This window comes from Hoplias malabaricus, chromosome 5 (assembly GCF_029633855.1).
Source record: "Hoplias malabaricus isolate fHopMal1 chromosome 5, fHopMal1.hap1, whole genome shotgun sequence".
Lineage (NCBI taxonomy): Eukaryota > Metazoa > Chordata > Actinopteri > Characiformes > Erythrinidae > Hoplias > Hoplias malabaricus.
In genome coordinates this window covers 54,727,129-54,743,078 of record NC_089804.1, presented here as the reverse complement: position 1 = coordinate 54,743,078, position 15,950 = coordinate 54,727,129, and the positions used below count along the sequence as shown (strand labels likewise).

Genomic DNA, 15,950 nt, shown 5'->3' with positions numbered 1-15,950 from the left:
CAGCACACTTTCTGTTCTCGACACCACCTCAGTCGCACTCTCCCATACCTTTCTTCTCTCAGTGATGGCGGATATAGAGCAGGGCACCGAGGCTACCCCGCTGCCGGACACTAACGGCTCCGAGGCGCTGAACGGAACCGCGGCCAGGTTCGTGTCCACGGCCGAGGGCACCGCTCTGGCTTACGGCAGTCTGGTGTTCATGGCCCTGCTGCCCATCTTCTTCGGGGCGTTGCGCTCCGTCAGCAGCTCCAAGAGCAAGGTGGGTCCAGAGTAAATTAGAGCTGTGTTTATGCAGTTCATTCGTGCCACGAATGTTCCGTTCACACTGGGACCAAATGACGGTTGAAGTGGAGGAAACATAAACGATTTCATATTAAATCCTTCAATTCACAATAGAAGAGACATCTGTTGCATTTTGGCATCCACGAATACAGTCACTAAAATGTCTTATTATTGGAATTAGCAATTCCACCTTAAATAATGCAGGTGATATATATGTTAGTGCCCACAACACTGGGAAATAACGGTTGAACTGGAGTTGTTTGAGAACCCCGTTCCACTTTAAAGGCTACCGCGGTTAACGTCACATTCTGTCCCCTATTAATTAGTTTCACCGGCTGATTTGAATTTTTCAATTCTACCTTAAATGGAAACCGTTGGAAGTGTTGCACCGATATAATCACTCACTAAGAACAGGTAGCGATAGGCGCTCCATTCCACCTTTGATGGAAACATATGTTCCCTTAATTTACATTACTAATCCCCACAAAATACAGTAACTCTAGAAAATTATTGGATAAACTTGTCTTTCTATTATCCGGCTTTTTATTCGCATTATTCATTCAACCCGAAATTAAGCAGCTGTTACATTAGCTTAATTTGTGGCGCCAAAAGAAAATTACACGGAAGAAAAATAACGGTCGTAACGGACTCCTTAGCTGCTTATCACCTCAAGATTTTATTCCACTTTAAATGGTGCAGCGGTTTAACGTCCCTGGACGTTCAAAATAGGTCTAAAGGTAGTCTGTCCGTCAAGGAGATATTTTAAACGTCAATGGACGTCCAAAATCCATCTTAATAAGTTAGTTAAGTGGTGACCAATCGATAACGTCAGTGGACGTCCAAAACGCGTTTTGTACAAGTAATTTATTTCGGGACCAATTAATAACGTCAATGGACGTCCAAAATACGTCTAATAGTCGTCTTTTCAATGTCTGTGTTTGGACGTCTTTTCAACTTTCATTTTCAACCTTAAGAGAACGTTGATTAGACGGCAGTCATTACGTTACGTTCAACGTTGAATCAACGGCTAAATGTTTACTGGGGTTATATTCTGGCAAACAATTACTGAGAGTAAAACAAAAATGAAAATATCTGGCTTCCTATATGTCTACTCCTAGTTTCCGTTCCACCTTAAATGGGGCAGCTGTTATTTTCAGGTGCCCATAAACAGTCTCCCACTGAAAATTAAAGTGCTGTTCATAAGGAGCCGTTTTCATACAGCTGTTGGTGTTGAGTGTATTGTAAGCCTTTTGTGATGTGTATGATGCATGGCAAATTTTTATACAGTAACTGAATGATGCTTTGGATCTTCATTAAAATGATTGACACCATGCACAACTGGAGTGGATTTATTATTATTATTTTAATGCATGGCACATTTTATTTATTTGCATTTATTTTATTTATATTAAGCCACCATTTATACTAAGTGTGCTGGAGGAGAGTGTGAACTGCCCACATCTTTATGTTCAGCTTAATTAGGGGAGAAATGGGGTCAGTCTTGGACTCTGGATGCTGAGGCATCATTGGGGGTGATGGAACACCTCGACAGCATCTTATTTTGTGGTTGAAGGCACTTTGTTAATAGGGCTGAGTAGAAATTACTGTCTAGTTTCATGTACAGCTGAAAGATTTTAGGGAAAATCCATATTCGTCAGTTTTCTATAAAGTCAGTTCCAGGCCTGATTTTTATAACCAAGAAAACCAGGAAGATCTGGTATTAATTTTGAGTGTTTAGTGTAGAGTGACAGACTTGTATACTTGTGGTTGTTGTGTTGTACGTAGCGTAATCTTTTGGCTGCTTCTCGTGGATCGAAATCTGTTCTAGAGGCTAAGTGTTCCCATTTAATACTTTAATTCTTTGTTCCTTTGGTCCTGTCTTCTCTTGTGATTTGAAAATTGTGACTGGTTTTGAATATTAACCATTTTTATCTTTATTTCTGTGCGGTTGATTTAAATTCTTATCTTGTCTCAAAGCACACTGTTGTTTTTATAAATGTCATTGTCCCTCATATTAGCAAAACTGAGAAATCGGAGCCAACCAATAAAAATGCATCCAGATTTTTATTTAAATCAGGTTGGTTTTTTTTGACCAAGATCACTGTCTTTATGCATCGCAACCTCATGCAGACCGCCAGCTAAGGAATGATGATGATGATTCATGAAGAAGGTACATGTTTAAAAATCGTCTAATTGTATGATTAAGTAACCATGACGATCTTTCTATCTAAGTGAATGAAGGGAAAATGAAAGAGTGTTTCCTTGGTTTCATTTTGCTTTTTTGTGGTTTTGATTTCCTCCTTCAGTTTACAAGTGCCTTACTGTTGCCCACATCTCTCACTTGGGAGTTTAAGCAAAATAATAAATTCTAGGAGGAATTTTTGGTTACTTAATGCTACTTCTGCTCTCACATTTACACCGCGTCTGTTTCCCTTGAGCCTTAAGCTTCTAATTTAACGTTTCTCTGTACGATTATTTCGTTCATAGGTGGGCGCTGAGAATGGTTATGAAGTGAGTATTAGCACTAATAATACAGTCTAGCTCTGCTTACTCACCATCTGTTTCATTCACGCCTCACGGTGTTGCTCTGCAGGTGAATTTCTGTGGTTCTTTGATGCTTGGCTGTGGACAGCTTTGTGAATGTTGTGTGTAATGGAATGTTTGTAGGAACTGTTAGCTGTCGCTTTTTTGGTGTCTGCAAAGGCAACATGTGGGAGTTTCAGCTCTTTAAGCTGCTATCATGTATAGGCAAATGCAGCATGTTTAAATACTGGAAGGGCTTGGTTTATGTCTGCAATATGTGTTGGAAATTAAATTTACTTTAAAACATTTTTGCTTTTACCTAATGTACTGGAGTGGCAAGGCTATTGTGTCTTTCAAGTAAAGGCAGCTTATACACAAACAGATTTGCGCAAATCATCACTCGCTTGTTGTAATGGCTACTAGGCTAGCTAATAAGAAATGACGCAATGATGTCTATAAACATGAACAAAGGTATACTGCAGAGCTGTAGCTGGTCGCATTAGCCCTCTTAAAGCCTGAATATTGCCCATTTTAATAAATTGGTTGGATATCGATTTCCGTTGAATGTTAATTACAATGTCCTTGTCGGTCCAGTGCAAAACACCAAAGACTTAGCCACTTGGCTAAGTCACTTGGAAAATATCTTGGTTAGAAATTAATGTCACCAACCTATAGCTTATAAATCTAAGATGAGTAGAATGGTTGTCACTTGCCCTGTTAATGTTTTAGTTCTCTCATTATCGCACCTTCATTTTAATAAAGATCAAGCTCTATCAGCACCTGCCCTTGACCTCGGGGCAGCTCTTTCCTAACATGCCAGAGCGGAAGCAAACAAAGTGTTCTTAATGTTAAACACGCTTCTGTGTCCCGAGACACTAATTGGGTGTTCAGAGGTCCCCAAAATGTTTAATTTGTTTGAATTTACATCAAAATTTGCTGTCAAAGTTAACATGTTAAACTCTGGAATTACAAATGTATTTTTTAAACGCTATTAAGCCAAGAGCTACTCTCTAGAATATATATATTTTTTTCTATTAAAACTTCTGAGACCAATGCTAAAAGGCGCAGCAGGTAGGTGTCGCAGTCACACATCTCCAGGGACCTGGAGGTTGTGGGTTCGATTCCCGCTCCAGGTGACTGTCTGTGAGGAGTGTGGTGTGTTCTCTCTGTGTCCACATGGGTTTCCTCCTGGTGCTTTGGTTTCGTCCCACTGTCCAAAAACACACGTTGGTAGGTGGATTGGTGACTCAAGTGTCCGCAGTTGAATGTGTGTGTGTGTGTTGCCCTGTGAAGGACTGGCGCCCCCTCCAGGGTGTATTCCTGCCTTGCGCCCAATGATTCCAGGTAGGCTCTGGAGAACACGGTGCCCAGTTATGCTATGTTTAGGGCACAAAACAGCTGTCTGAGTTGCCATCATGCTTAGCAAAGGACTATACATTTTTAAACATAATTTGGACTTAAATTACTTTTGATTTGGCATTAGATTTGCATTTAGTCTTGGACTGGCTGGGGAGGAACACCCCTAAAGTATTACATATGCCTTGAGGGTGGTTACAGACACCTGATCTAACTGAAATCATTTGGCATTTTTAAACAAAAAAGCCATTCTTTCCAACAAAAAGAAAAGCACCCTAACTTGAGGCCTCCTATATATTAAACTGTAGCCTGTTGAGTCTCTGACACACTCTTTCCCCACGCTGACCCACTTTATAGAGACATTATTCCACTGTGGCTCAGTTTAATTTGTGGCTGAAATCCTTTGTGGCATTGTTTGGCATGTGACATCGTATCTCACCATCGTGGATGTAGTTTAGAATGAAAAAGATCACAGCATGTGCTGCTGGGGACCATTTTCTCATTGTTTAGGGTTTCCATTCCTAATAACACTGGTGTTACCATGAGGTAGTGATGCTAATGATGAGTGATAACACATTTGTTTTTCAGTGATGAAGTCTAACAGTCTATTATCATTTCTTGTTCTGTCTCTCAGAACTCCTCAGATATGCCAGAGACCATCACCAGCAGAGATGCCGCTCGCTTCCCCATCATCGCCAGCTGCACCCTGTTTGGCCTCTATCTTTTTTTCAAGGTGAGCAGATTAGATCATCCATCATGATAATCATCTCTTTCTTCCAAAATGTTGTCTTTACACACAGCAATGAAAGTGAAACACCTGTCATTGTAGTGTGGGAGGTTTCATGGCTAAACTGGAGCAGCCTGGTGGACAATCTTCATTAATTGCACATTGCACCAGTAAGACCATGTGCATCCAATGGTTCAAACACTGTGTCCTGAAGGCGGTGCCATGTATCAGGACGACAGTGCACAAATACACACAGCAAGACTGGTGAAAGAATGGTTTGATGAACATGAAAGTGAAGTTGAACATCTCCCATGGCCTGCACAGTCACCAGATCTAAATATCATTGAGCCACTTTGGGGTGTTTTGGAGGAGCGAGTCAGGAAACGTTTTCCTCCACCAGCATCACGTAGAGACCTGGCCACTATCCTGCAAGAAGAATGGCTTCAAATCCCTCTGACCTCTGTGCAGGACTTGTGTATGTCATTCCCAAGACGAACTGACGCTGTATTGGCCGCAAAAGGAGGCCCTACACCATACTAATAAATTATTGTGGTCTAAAACCAGGTGTTTCACTTTCATTGTCCAACCCATGTGTATATATATATATATTTTATTTGACACAATTAGCTCCTTTCCACCAACTTGAATCTGGTTCTGTTCCTGTTCGTACACGATTTTGAACTGTTTTCGGTGCCTTTCCACCAACATAAACAGGTCCTGGATCCACTCCTAGGATTCATTCCTAGCTGTAACCAAAGAATAGTAGGTTTTTTTATCATAAACCACAATGATGTACATGGGTATGTCTTTGCTAAAGAAGCTTCTGGTTCAAGAACCAGAATATTCTATTTGATTGAACAGAGCAAAATATGGATCAGAGCCAATATAACTCCAAATATTAATAAATGCTTAATTATTAAAAACATTAATTTGATTATCTGTCAAGTAGGTAATGTTCCAAGACTAAAGATGTGAGGAGGAATGCCTTTATAAGTAAGAAACTCGAAGACAGAGCCTCATTAAATACATATTTTATCTCATTTTATTTAGATTTTCTCTCAGGAGTACATCAACCTGCTGTTGTCCATGTACTTCTTTGTGCTGGGGATTTTAGCTCTGTCACACACAATGAGGTAAGAGCTGCTTGGGGCTAGCACTTCCTCATAAACTGAATTCTTTACTAAGTTCCTGCAGTGTCTGATCCAACCTGCTGTGAATGAGGCTAATTACATAACCCCTCATGTTTTTATCAGTCCCTTCATGAATCGAGTAATCCCTGCCAATCTGCCCAACAAGCAGTACCAGCTCCTCTTCACACAGGGGTCAGGAGAGAGCAAAGAAGGTGAGGAGTGAATTTGATGTTGAATAAGTATATTTAAAGTCTTTAATATGCTTGGAAACTTGAAGGGCTGCATCGTGGTTATGTTCATGGGTTGCCTATGACATCACAGTACTATTAGGGACACAACTCTGATGTCAGAGGCATTGTTTTATTGCTTCTGAGTGCTGCGAGACCCTCTCCAGCCTTGAGGGTGGAGCTGGGTGTGAGAAATGTATCCAACTGTTCCATTTGTTTACATTAGCGCACTGAAACCAGACCAGTCAGTCCCCAATATGGCGGCCATGACACAAATAAAAATCACATGACTGTAACCCATGTTATTTTTGCAGTAGCACAGTGACCCACATTTTGGAAGATAATTCTGTCAAATAATGTCCAAATTTTAAGTTTGGCTACAGTTAATATTTACATGGAATCCTTGGATTTTCTCCATTTGCAAAAGCTAATCTGTCAATGGCCATGTCCATGTTTACATTGCTTTTCTCCTGAGAACATTACTGGACAAAGTATCTACTGTGTACGGATTCATGTACATAGTCCTTTTAAACGACCCTTCACCTATTTCTTTTCTACAGTGTTTAAGCAATGGCAGAAATGGGGGGGCGGTATACTGTGTGAGTTTTCTTGCTGTTTGAAATCGATACTAACAAGGCTATTATTGCTTTTAACACAATGAATTTAAAACTCAATGTTACTTATCTCCTGCTTTTTAAATGATTTGGAACGACTTTGATGATTATGAAGCTGATTTGACTGAGAGAAGCGCATTAAGTGAATGATTTTAATGAGAGGGGAGGTGAAAACTGTAATCGGGGAGTGAAAGAAAGGAGGAGGTTGGTGGTTACAAGCTGTGCTCAGGGCACTAGAGCACCACTCTGCAGATGTCATCATTAGAAACTGAGAATGATGCTGCGATAGTGTCCCAGGTCTGTCTTTAATCTTCAGAACATAGTAAAAACAATATTTTTCCCCCCACAGAAATTATCAACTACGAGTTTGACACCAAGGACCTGATCTGTCTGGGGATCAGCAGCGTGGTGGGCGTCTGGTACGTCCTTAAAAAGGTACACATCTCTGCAAAATTATATTAAATTATGGAACTATCTGTTCACATTAGGGACAAGTGTTGTTCTGATGACGTTAGCCATATGAAGAGTGGCTGCCTGATTTTTCACTTCACTTGCCCAGTTAGCCTACAACTCTCCACCAGGCGGCGCCACTCACTTGTGTATATAGGAACTGCTACATAGGAGCTGCTATCCAGGACTACTGCTAGGTTTATTATTACTGATTGTGCTCCGTTTACTGCTGTTCCTACTTTTAAAGGAAATACTGTCTGTTCTAGTCTCCCTGCTATTATCAATAAAACAAAGAAACTGGGAGAATTTTACATATGTTTCAAAGTAATAGTTTCTTCCTTTGTGAACTCATAAGAGACTTGATCTGACAGCAGTAGTAGTCCATTCTGAATCAGGTGAAGTAGTCAATGTTGCTTTGTAGCCTTTGACCCCTCTGTACTTCTCATTGACAGCACTGGGTGGCCAATAACCTGTTTGGTTTGGCCTTTGCTCTAAACGGAGTGGAGCTCCTGCACCTGAATAACGTCAGCACTGGCTGCATCCTGCTTGGAGGTCTGTTTGTATACGATGTGTTCTGGGTGAGTTAACCAACTTTTTTTATTCGTTTATATTATTCGTGAATATTTCAGTCCTTGGATAAAGCCACAGTGAGCATCTCCAGGTTTTATTTCCAGCTGGATCCCAATGAGCAGCTGATAACGAAACATTAGAGGAACAAGCATGTGGTTTAGTGCTAACAAGGGTCAGTTAACTAAGAGCTACTGGAAAAACAAAGTTTTTTCAGAGAAAAAGGTCATTAATAGTAGCAAACAAACAGATATTCAACGTATTAAGCTTTTCATTTGGTTACACAATTCTACAGCAGGCAATGTTACCAGAGCGCTATTCTGCGTTATGATGATTTAATAGAGTTGTACCGTTAGCGTGTTATGAATCCCCATCACTAGTGCAGTTAAGGCAACCTCCGGTGGCCAGACAAGTGAACTCCATCCCAGACTGCAGTAATTCACACAGGTTTTCTCAGGCACAAAATGCATCTGTGCTTTTGCTGATAATTAAAATAACTCCATCCATCCATTATCTGTAACCGCTTATCCAATTTAGGGTCGCGGGGGGTCCAGAGCCTACCTGGAATCATCGGGCGCAAGGCGGGAATACACCCTGGAGGGGGCACCAGTCCTTCACAGGGCAATACAGACACACACACATTCACTCACACACTCACACCTACGGACACTTTTGAGTCGCCAATCCACCTGCAACTTGTGTTTTTTGGACTGTGGGAGGAAACCGGAGCACCCGGAGGAAACCCACGCGGACACGGGGAGAACACACCAACTCCTCACAGACAGTCACCGGGAGCGGGAATCGAACCCACAACCTCCAGGCCCCTGGAGCTGTGTGACTGCGACACTACCTGCCGCCTAATTAAAATAACTATTTGTTATATATACATGGTTATGTTTTGTAATTTATTTGTACAAGTTAGAAAATAATTAAAATTACCTACTGCACTTTTTAATTAAAAAAATTATTCTTTTAACCATCTCCCTGTGTCTGCGTGGGTTTCCTCCGGGTGACTGTCTGTGAGGAGTGTGGTGTGTTCTCCCTGTGTCTCTGTGGGTTTCCTCCGGGTGACTGTCTGTGAGGAGTGTGGTGTGTTCTCCCTGTGTCTCTGTGGGTTTCCTCCGGGTGACTGTCTGTGAGGAGTGTGGTGTGTTCTCCCTGTGTTTGCGTGGGTTTCCGCCGGGTGACTGTCTGTGAGGAGTGTGGTGTGTTCTCCCTGTGTCTCTGTGGGTTTCCTCCGGGTGACTGTCTGTGAGGAGTGTGGTGTGTTCTCCCTGTGTTTGCGTGGGTTTCCGCCGGGTGACTGTCTGTGAGGAGTTTGTTTGTTCTCCCTGTGTCTGCGTGGGTTTCCTCCGGGTGACTGTCTGTGAGGAGTGTGGTGTGTTCTCCCTGTGTCTGCGTGGGTTTCCTCCGGGTGCTCCGGTTTCCTCCCACAGTCCAAAAACACACGTTGGTAGGTGGATTGGCGACTCAAAAGTGTCTGTAGGTGTGAATGCGAGTGTGTGTGTGTGTGTGTTGCCCTGTGAAGGACTGGCGCCTCCTCCAGGGTGTATTCCCGCCTTGCGCCCAATGATTCCAGGTAGGCTCTGGACCCACCGCGACCCTGAACTGGATAAGCGCTTACAGACAATGAATGAATGAATTAATTAATTCTTTTAACCACATTTATAGTTTCAGAAGCTGTTTGTTGTCTTTTGGAAATTAATCCATAGCCCCTTAACTCTGGTTCTTTTTGTCTTTCATCTAGGTCTTTGGCACCAATGTTATGGTGACCGTGGCCAAGTCATTTGAGGCCCCAATTAAGTGTGAGTACACTATTATTTACTTGTTTGTTATATTTTAGTTAGGCTTGGCTACTTGTTGGTCCTTGGCCTTTTCATTATCTCAGTACTACTGCTTGGAGAAATAAGCTCAAAAAATAAACCTGACTATGGTTTTCTGTCTTTTGTATTATTTTCCATTTTCCCCCAGTGGTCTTCCCACAGGATCTACTGGAGAAAGGACTGGAGGCTAATAATTTTGCCATGTTGGGTCTGGGAGACATTGTTATTCCAGGTACTGAAGGGCTGTCACATGCTGTGGTGATTTTTAGCAACATCACTTTCAATATATAGTATATTTACTTTAATATACTATATAAAATAAAACACATCATATTTATTGATTCCCAAATGCATTTTTAATATGTAACATGTCATCAGAATACACGTTTAAGTTCTAGTACAATCACTCTACTAGTATTGTCTTTTTGCGCAATTTTTCTTAAGCATTTATTTTGTTTTGAAGGCCAAGCACCACTTAATGAACCTCCATGAATATTTCACATTATTGTAGTTACTGACAGATATAAGTATGAATTAAAATGAAAATAGCAGCTTAATTTGCTTTAAAACTGACAATTTTATTAAATTGACGGAAAAACCCGAGCTCTCTACGGAAATTCTTGAACGCGACCGTGACGTCACTGGTGGACAACAGCTGAACAACGCCGCGGTAAAACACCGTTATGACTGACTGTTATGACAGTATCTAGCTAAATAAACAACATTATTCATGACAATAGCCTAGCAATAAGCTAAACTCAAATGTAGAGGTACCGTTATTCTTGTAAATGTGATCGAAGTCGAACTCGAATTCATCCGACACTATAAACCTCCGTAATGCAGCTACGTAGCCGAGTATAATCTGAGACACCGAGTTTAGCGAGTCAAGCTAACGTTAACTAACACCAACTAAAACAGGCGAAGTGAGTGTCCTTACCCTGTTTACCTCCATGTTACAGAGGCTCTTGAACCCCTTTCGTTGGTGTCCTTACATGCCCATATTGTTGGAAAAGCGCCAGTGAAATGAGCTACAGATAACGGAGTGAGCGGATGGTCCTTTCCAAAGCGCCCGTTTAAAGTGGACAAATTTAGTCCATGTTCTGGATATTTTGGGATCTTTGGGCCATTTGTGCACAGATGTCCCACTGTACATTGAATGATTGCAGCCAAAAACAACACACATTTTCCTCATTTTGCATTAAATTAAGTGCAGCTTCTAGAGTTGTTGTCCACCATCTACGTCACAGGCAAGACGCCTATTAGAGTTTCCCAACAACGTTGGGGGGGGGGGCAGTCTTTTAAACCTTATTCCTTGAATTAGTAAGAAATAACATGTGTTTATTGATAGTCAGAAAACAAGTTAGGAACTCAAATTCCACTGTATTTATTTGTTTGACACTTTCATAGAGCTGGTGCTTAGCCTTTAAACATGTGCAATCAGCTGAAAATGAGGACACATATATTAAATCAGGCTACAGGTTTAAAGAAAAATTAAAATTAGAAAATGCATAGAAGCATAGCTTCCCTTTTCTCTAGTGATGTGATAGTATAGTGTTAAAGAAAAATAACCTTCTGCCCATTCATTATTGTAGTCAGGCTCTAAATGTTCCTCTTTGTTCTCAGGCATCTTCATTGCTCTGCTGCTTCGTTTTGATGTCAGGTAAAGTCTCTCAGATCCTCACCATAGAAAGAGTTCAGTTTTGGCTGTGTACCCATTTTGTATTTATTTAAATATCTGAATATTTAATAAATAAGAGTCTCATAGCTAACTCTCAGCTGTAAAGACTGTGTATTATTATCTTTTTAATTAATAGTTTCACTGAGTACTTGTTGTTAAGCAGCTACAGTACTGCTTTTCTATAAGCTGCTGGAACAAACACACTGCAAAAACCTAATATGCCGCCCATTTCTACTTCCAGTTTAAAGAAGAACTCCCGGACGTACTTCTACACCAGTTTCCTTGCCTACATATTTGGCCTGGGCCTCACTATTTTTGTCATGCACACGTTCAAGCACGCTCAGGTGAGAAATAGAAGAGGCAAGGACACAGCATGGCAGTAGGCACTTGCCAAACACTTTCTGATGTGTGTGTGTTCTGTTTCCCAGCCTGCTTTGCTGTACCTGGTCCCGGCTTGCGTAGGATTCCCAGTGATGGTGGCTTTAGTGAAAGGAGAGCTGACGGAAATGTTTAGGTAAGCTTCTTGATATCTTCTTAATCTCTCCTCTCACTCATTTGTGGAAGTGCCACAGAACACTCAGGACCTGGCTGTGACTCTTCACTCTGTGAGAGAACGTTTTTTTTGACGAGGCACACTACAAAGCAGCCCCTCGGAGCATAAATAAATGAAATGTATTTATAGTTGAAATATTAGAGTAAATGGGCCACAGGGGAAGAATTAACTACCGGTGAAGTGTAGGAAATGGGCTCTTTAATATTTCCAGATGCTAATCCTCACCCACACAAACCTCCATTCATTTATCCGTCCATTGATCAGCCCCCCGACCGGACGTAGTGTGCATGAGTCAGAGCAGGTGATCCTGAGCCCTGGCACAGAGAAGGTGAAGCTGGCATTAGGTGCTGGATGTCTGGCTGCACCTGCCCGCCTCTTGCACACGGGATGAAGGAAATTCCAGCCCGTTGATAGCTGCCATGGCAACGACGAAGTGGTGACCTTCAGAGCGGACACCTGACGACTCGAGTGTTAGGTTACGGTGTTTTTTGCTCTTGGGTTTTTCACTGGTTGGTCACGCCGTGTCTAAATCATCTGACTGTCTGAAAACCCACAAAAACATTCAGTAGAAGTACTTACAGCACAATACAACATTTTATTTTTACTTTTTAAATTAAAAATTAAAATGAAGCGCTTTTTAAAGGAAGTAACCCATAAACACTAACCTTTCTTTGGATTTCCAAGTAATGGAAAGTTATAGCCAACAATTTAGCATCTTCCACACTACAGCGCACACGTGTTTTTAGACCTATGACTCTTTTTGATGATGGCACTATGACATACAGAGTCAGAAAATATACTAGCAAGTTTTGGGAGGTTATTTAACTGCCATTTGAGCCAATTTAATGATGATTTAGGAATCCACGCATGTCTGGACAGGTCTATATTTGAGGCAAAAACTTATATAAAAGTCTTTAAGCGATTCTGTTATCCTTTACTCTCTCTGTGTATCGTTTCTCACTCCCTTTCCTCTTTATTCCTCTGTCTCCCTCTTTTTGTACTCTCTTTTCCTTTTTCCTTCCGTCTTCCCGGTGCGGTGCGTAGCTATGAGTCGTCCGAGGAGGTGTTACCTCACACGCCACGCCTCACCCACTTCCCCACAGTCTCAGGCTCCCCGGCCAGTCTGGCTGACTCCATGCAGAGCTCCTTTGGCTCCTCCCCCCGGCGTCGCCACCACACCCTTTCCAACATGTAATCGCCACTCCGTCCCTACCGCCCTCTCTGCCTTCTACGGGGAGGTATGCCCCCTTTTGCCCCGGTCTTTACCCCTGAAACGCTCAGTACTCCATCCTTAAATCATCATTGTCCCTGCTGCATTCATCCTGCCATTCCTAATGCAGTGAGTCCTAACCTGCCCCTGGATCTCAATTAGGCCACTCCACTCCCCCCCCCTTATCCTTCTTCTCCACCCTTTTGCTAAGTGTTATATATAGCTTCACAAGTGCAGATATGACCTCACAATGAAAATGTATGCAGTTGGTATTACGCAGGAACATCATGCTGTACATTTCATGGTGTTTTTGTATGGTACGTGTCTGCACACTATTATTATACAATACATACTACGACCTGTGATTTGGGCAGGCTAGAACACACAATATTAAAATACTTCTTAGTAACAAGACACAATTAACTGTTTCTATGGCAATTACGCTCAAATATCCCACACATCACATCAAGCTGCAGCTGCAATGCTGTTTGCCCCTTTTAGTGCCACATTTAGTGCACTGTCTGGGTGTTGTAGTATTGGTGAAGCTCCTCCCTGTCAATTTCTGATTGGACCGTGAGTTCCTACCATACTCAAAAATCCACACTCGGCTCTGATTTCCCTCTACATCAGTGTTTTAATGGTGAGACGGCGGAATACCACTCCACATAAACTCTGAAAAATCATATGGAAGATCCTTTTGTTTCTCTGAACATACACGGATAAGTGCTGCTTTGAATTAATACAGATTCCCATGTTTAAATTCAGCTACACATCATCAGTTTCACAACAAGAAAGTCTGTGCTTGCTGCCTTCAGCTGTCCATTCATTACTCAGCTTTTGTCCAGGGACAGGCTTGTTTAGAGAACCAGAGAACTTGTGACGCTTGTAGAATCCTCAATTTTGTTTTCATGAGGAGAAAAATAATAAAACCTTGCTGTATTCTCATCTCTGTCTCTCTCTGTACCCTTCCTTTCACAGGTATGAAGAAACTTCACCTGAAGCAGAGGCATCGGCGAAAGAAGAAAAGACAGAATCGGATAAAGACAAATAAACTCTAAAGGACCCCCTCAGTCACGCCCCTTTCATTTTTGTTCCACCATCATACGTCATAGTTCAGCGCCCCTCTCTGGCTCCAGGGGGCGCTCTTTTCATGTTGCTTAGTGTGTTGTATGGTGCATGGAGCAGGCTGATGTATTATGTGACTGGCTTAACGATGATGGGATACTGTTTTTATTATTTTTGTGGTTTGTAAAGCGAGATGTACAACAGCTTACTCAGTGCCTACGTTTTCTTTGATGTTTTGTTTCCAGTTTCATCCCGTGTTTCTGCGCATTTCGTCCATTTTGCCTTTTATGCGTACTTCTAGGATTATTATTATTATTATACTCAGTTCATGGGCCAGAATCTTAAAATTAAAACCTCTCTCGCTTTCTTTCTTTCTCTCTTTTTCTCTTTCTTTCTCTTTCTCTCTTTTTCTCTTTCTCTCTCTCTCTCTCTCTCTCTCTCCTGTGTCACCATTTTGGAGATACCAGGTTTTGTCCCCAAATTTAGGAAGTGTTCAAAGCACAGTAAAAGTGTAATGTCTGATTTTGGTTTGTACAAATGATGAAGAAGGTCCCTTTTTTTTGTAGGTGACGGCTGGAATGAACACCACACTCCAGTTGTAATTCGTTATTATTACTGCTATTGTTCTTATCTTCTAATAAATGGGACCAAATGACCCATAATGTCGTATTTGAGTTATAGATTCCTCCTACATGTGTTAGATATTTTAATCTTCTGGCCTTTATCAAAGCAGTTCTTAGACTAAATCTGTGAAACCTAGTCAGATTCTGCCCTTCATATCTTTCATAAATTGAGCTGGGAGTCCTCGGGAGTTTGCTGCCTCTGGTCCCTGAATGCAGGAGGTTTCTGAAGAGTGTAAAAGTGTGTAAGTGACAAAGAGTATAAGAATTGTACATAGTGGACTTGTTCTGACACATGTAAAGCACACATAATTTACATGGGTATCATTCGGAGCTTTAGTGAAGTGACGTTATTTTGCTGTCTGCTTTTGTAAGTTCCTTCTTTTGCAAATTAATGGTTAAAGTTTCTTTGAGAAACTCATGTCCTTTTTTTTTTTAAATCCGCAATAAACTGTGGTTTATACCGCTGTAGAGAAGCATACAATAGTTGTGTGTTTGTTTTCTTTTAAAAGGTGATGTATTCATCTGAAATCATTGGTAGTAATGATTTTCTTTAGGCTTTAAACACTCATCCACCATAACATTACCACCTACAAGTGTCTACTACGCTTTCTGTCCATTCCCTCAACTCCACAGACCATACAGGAGTACCGTTTGTAGTTCTACAATTACAGAATGTAGGCAGACTGCACGTATAGAATCAATGGCAGTGAGTGTAGAAACGAGGTGGTAGTTATGTTATGGTTGCCCAGTGTATTTCTTTCTAGCATGCTGTCAGCATTGAGCTAAGTGACCTAAGGCTCCTGTGCTGCTCTTTCAAAGAGCACTGTATGAAGCTCCATCACTCCAGAGGGCCACGTTCCTCTGCTTCAGAGCCCATTGCTGGGCGTATTCCCGACCCCCAGAACAGTAAATGGGTGAGTGTGATGATCTGAGACACTTGGACAAGGGCCAAGCAGTGATGTTCATGATGTTTCTCCAAAATAAATCTACACACTACAGTCATAATATTATGGCCATACCCTTGTTCTGTGGGTGACCCTAGCACCAAAGAACAGGGTGAAAAGGGGCTAAAGGTGTATTCAGAACAACAGATGGACAGCAGTCTGAAATTGTAGCACTACA

General features: G+C 41.6%; 1 protein-coding gene across 3 annotated transcripts; it reads left to right on the top strand.

Moving 5' to 3' along the window:
• Positions 1–64: 64 nt before the first annotated feature.
• Positions 65–15,299, top strand: hm13 (histocompatibility (minor) 13). Of its 3 annotated transcripts, XM_066671023.1 has the most exons (13): positions 65–259; positions 2,770–2,793; positions 4,796–4,894; positions 5,939–6,021; positions 6,142–6,230; positions 7,209–7,294; positions 7,762–7,887; positions 9,624–9,681; positions 9,848–9,931; positions 11,323–11,359; positions 11,619–11,721; positions 11,806–11,891; positions 14,119–15,299. In XM_066671023.1, exons 1-13 carry the CDS (start codon positions 65–67, stop codon positions 14,189–14,191), a joined length of 1,143 nt encoding a protein of 380 aa, XP_066527120.1. In that variant the 3' UTR covers positions 14,192–15,299. The 3 variants fall into 3 exon arrangements, with proteins under 3 accessions (XP_066527120.1, XP_066527121.1, XP_066527122.1); XM_066671024.1 differs by lacking the exon at positions 2,770–2,793; XM_066671025.1 differs by lacking the exons at positions 2,770–2,793; positions 14,119–15,299 and adding an exon at positions 12,975–13,156.
• The last annotated feature ends 651 nt before the right edge of the window (positions 15,300–15,950 follow it).

Bases quoted from the DNA above. Each gene is read 5' to 3' on its own strand.
- hm13 (XM_066671025.1), top strand. From the start codon at position 65: ATGGCGGATATAGAGCAGGGCACCGAGGCTACCCCGCTGCCGGACACT. The intron at 6,022-6,141 runs GTAAGAGCTGCT...TGTTTTTATCAG, and splicing joins GCTCTGTCACACACAATGAG to TCCCTTCATGAATCGAGTAA. The intron at 9,932-11,322 runs GTACTGAAGGGC...CTTTGTTCTCAG, and splicing joins GGGAGACATTGTTATTCCAG to GCATCTTCATTGCTCTGCTG.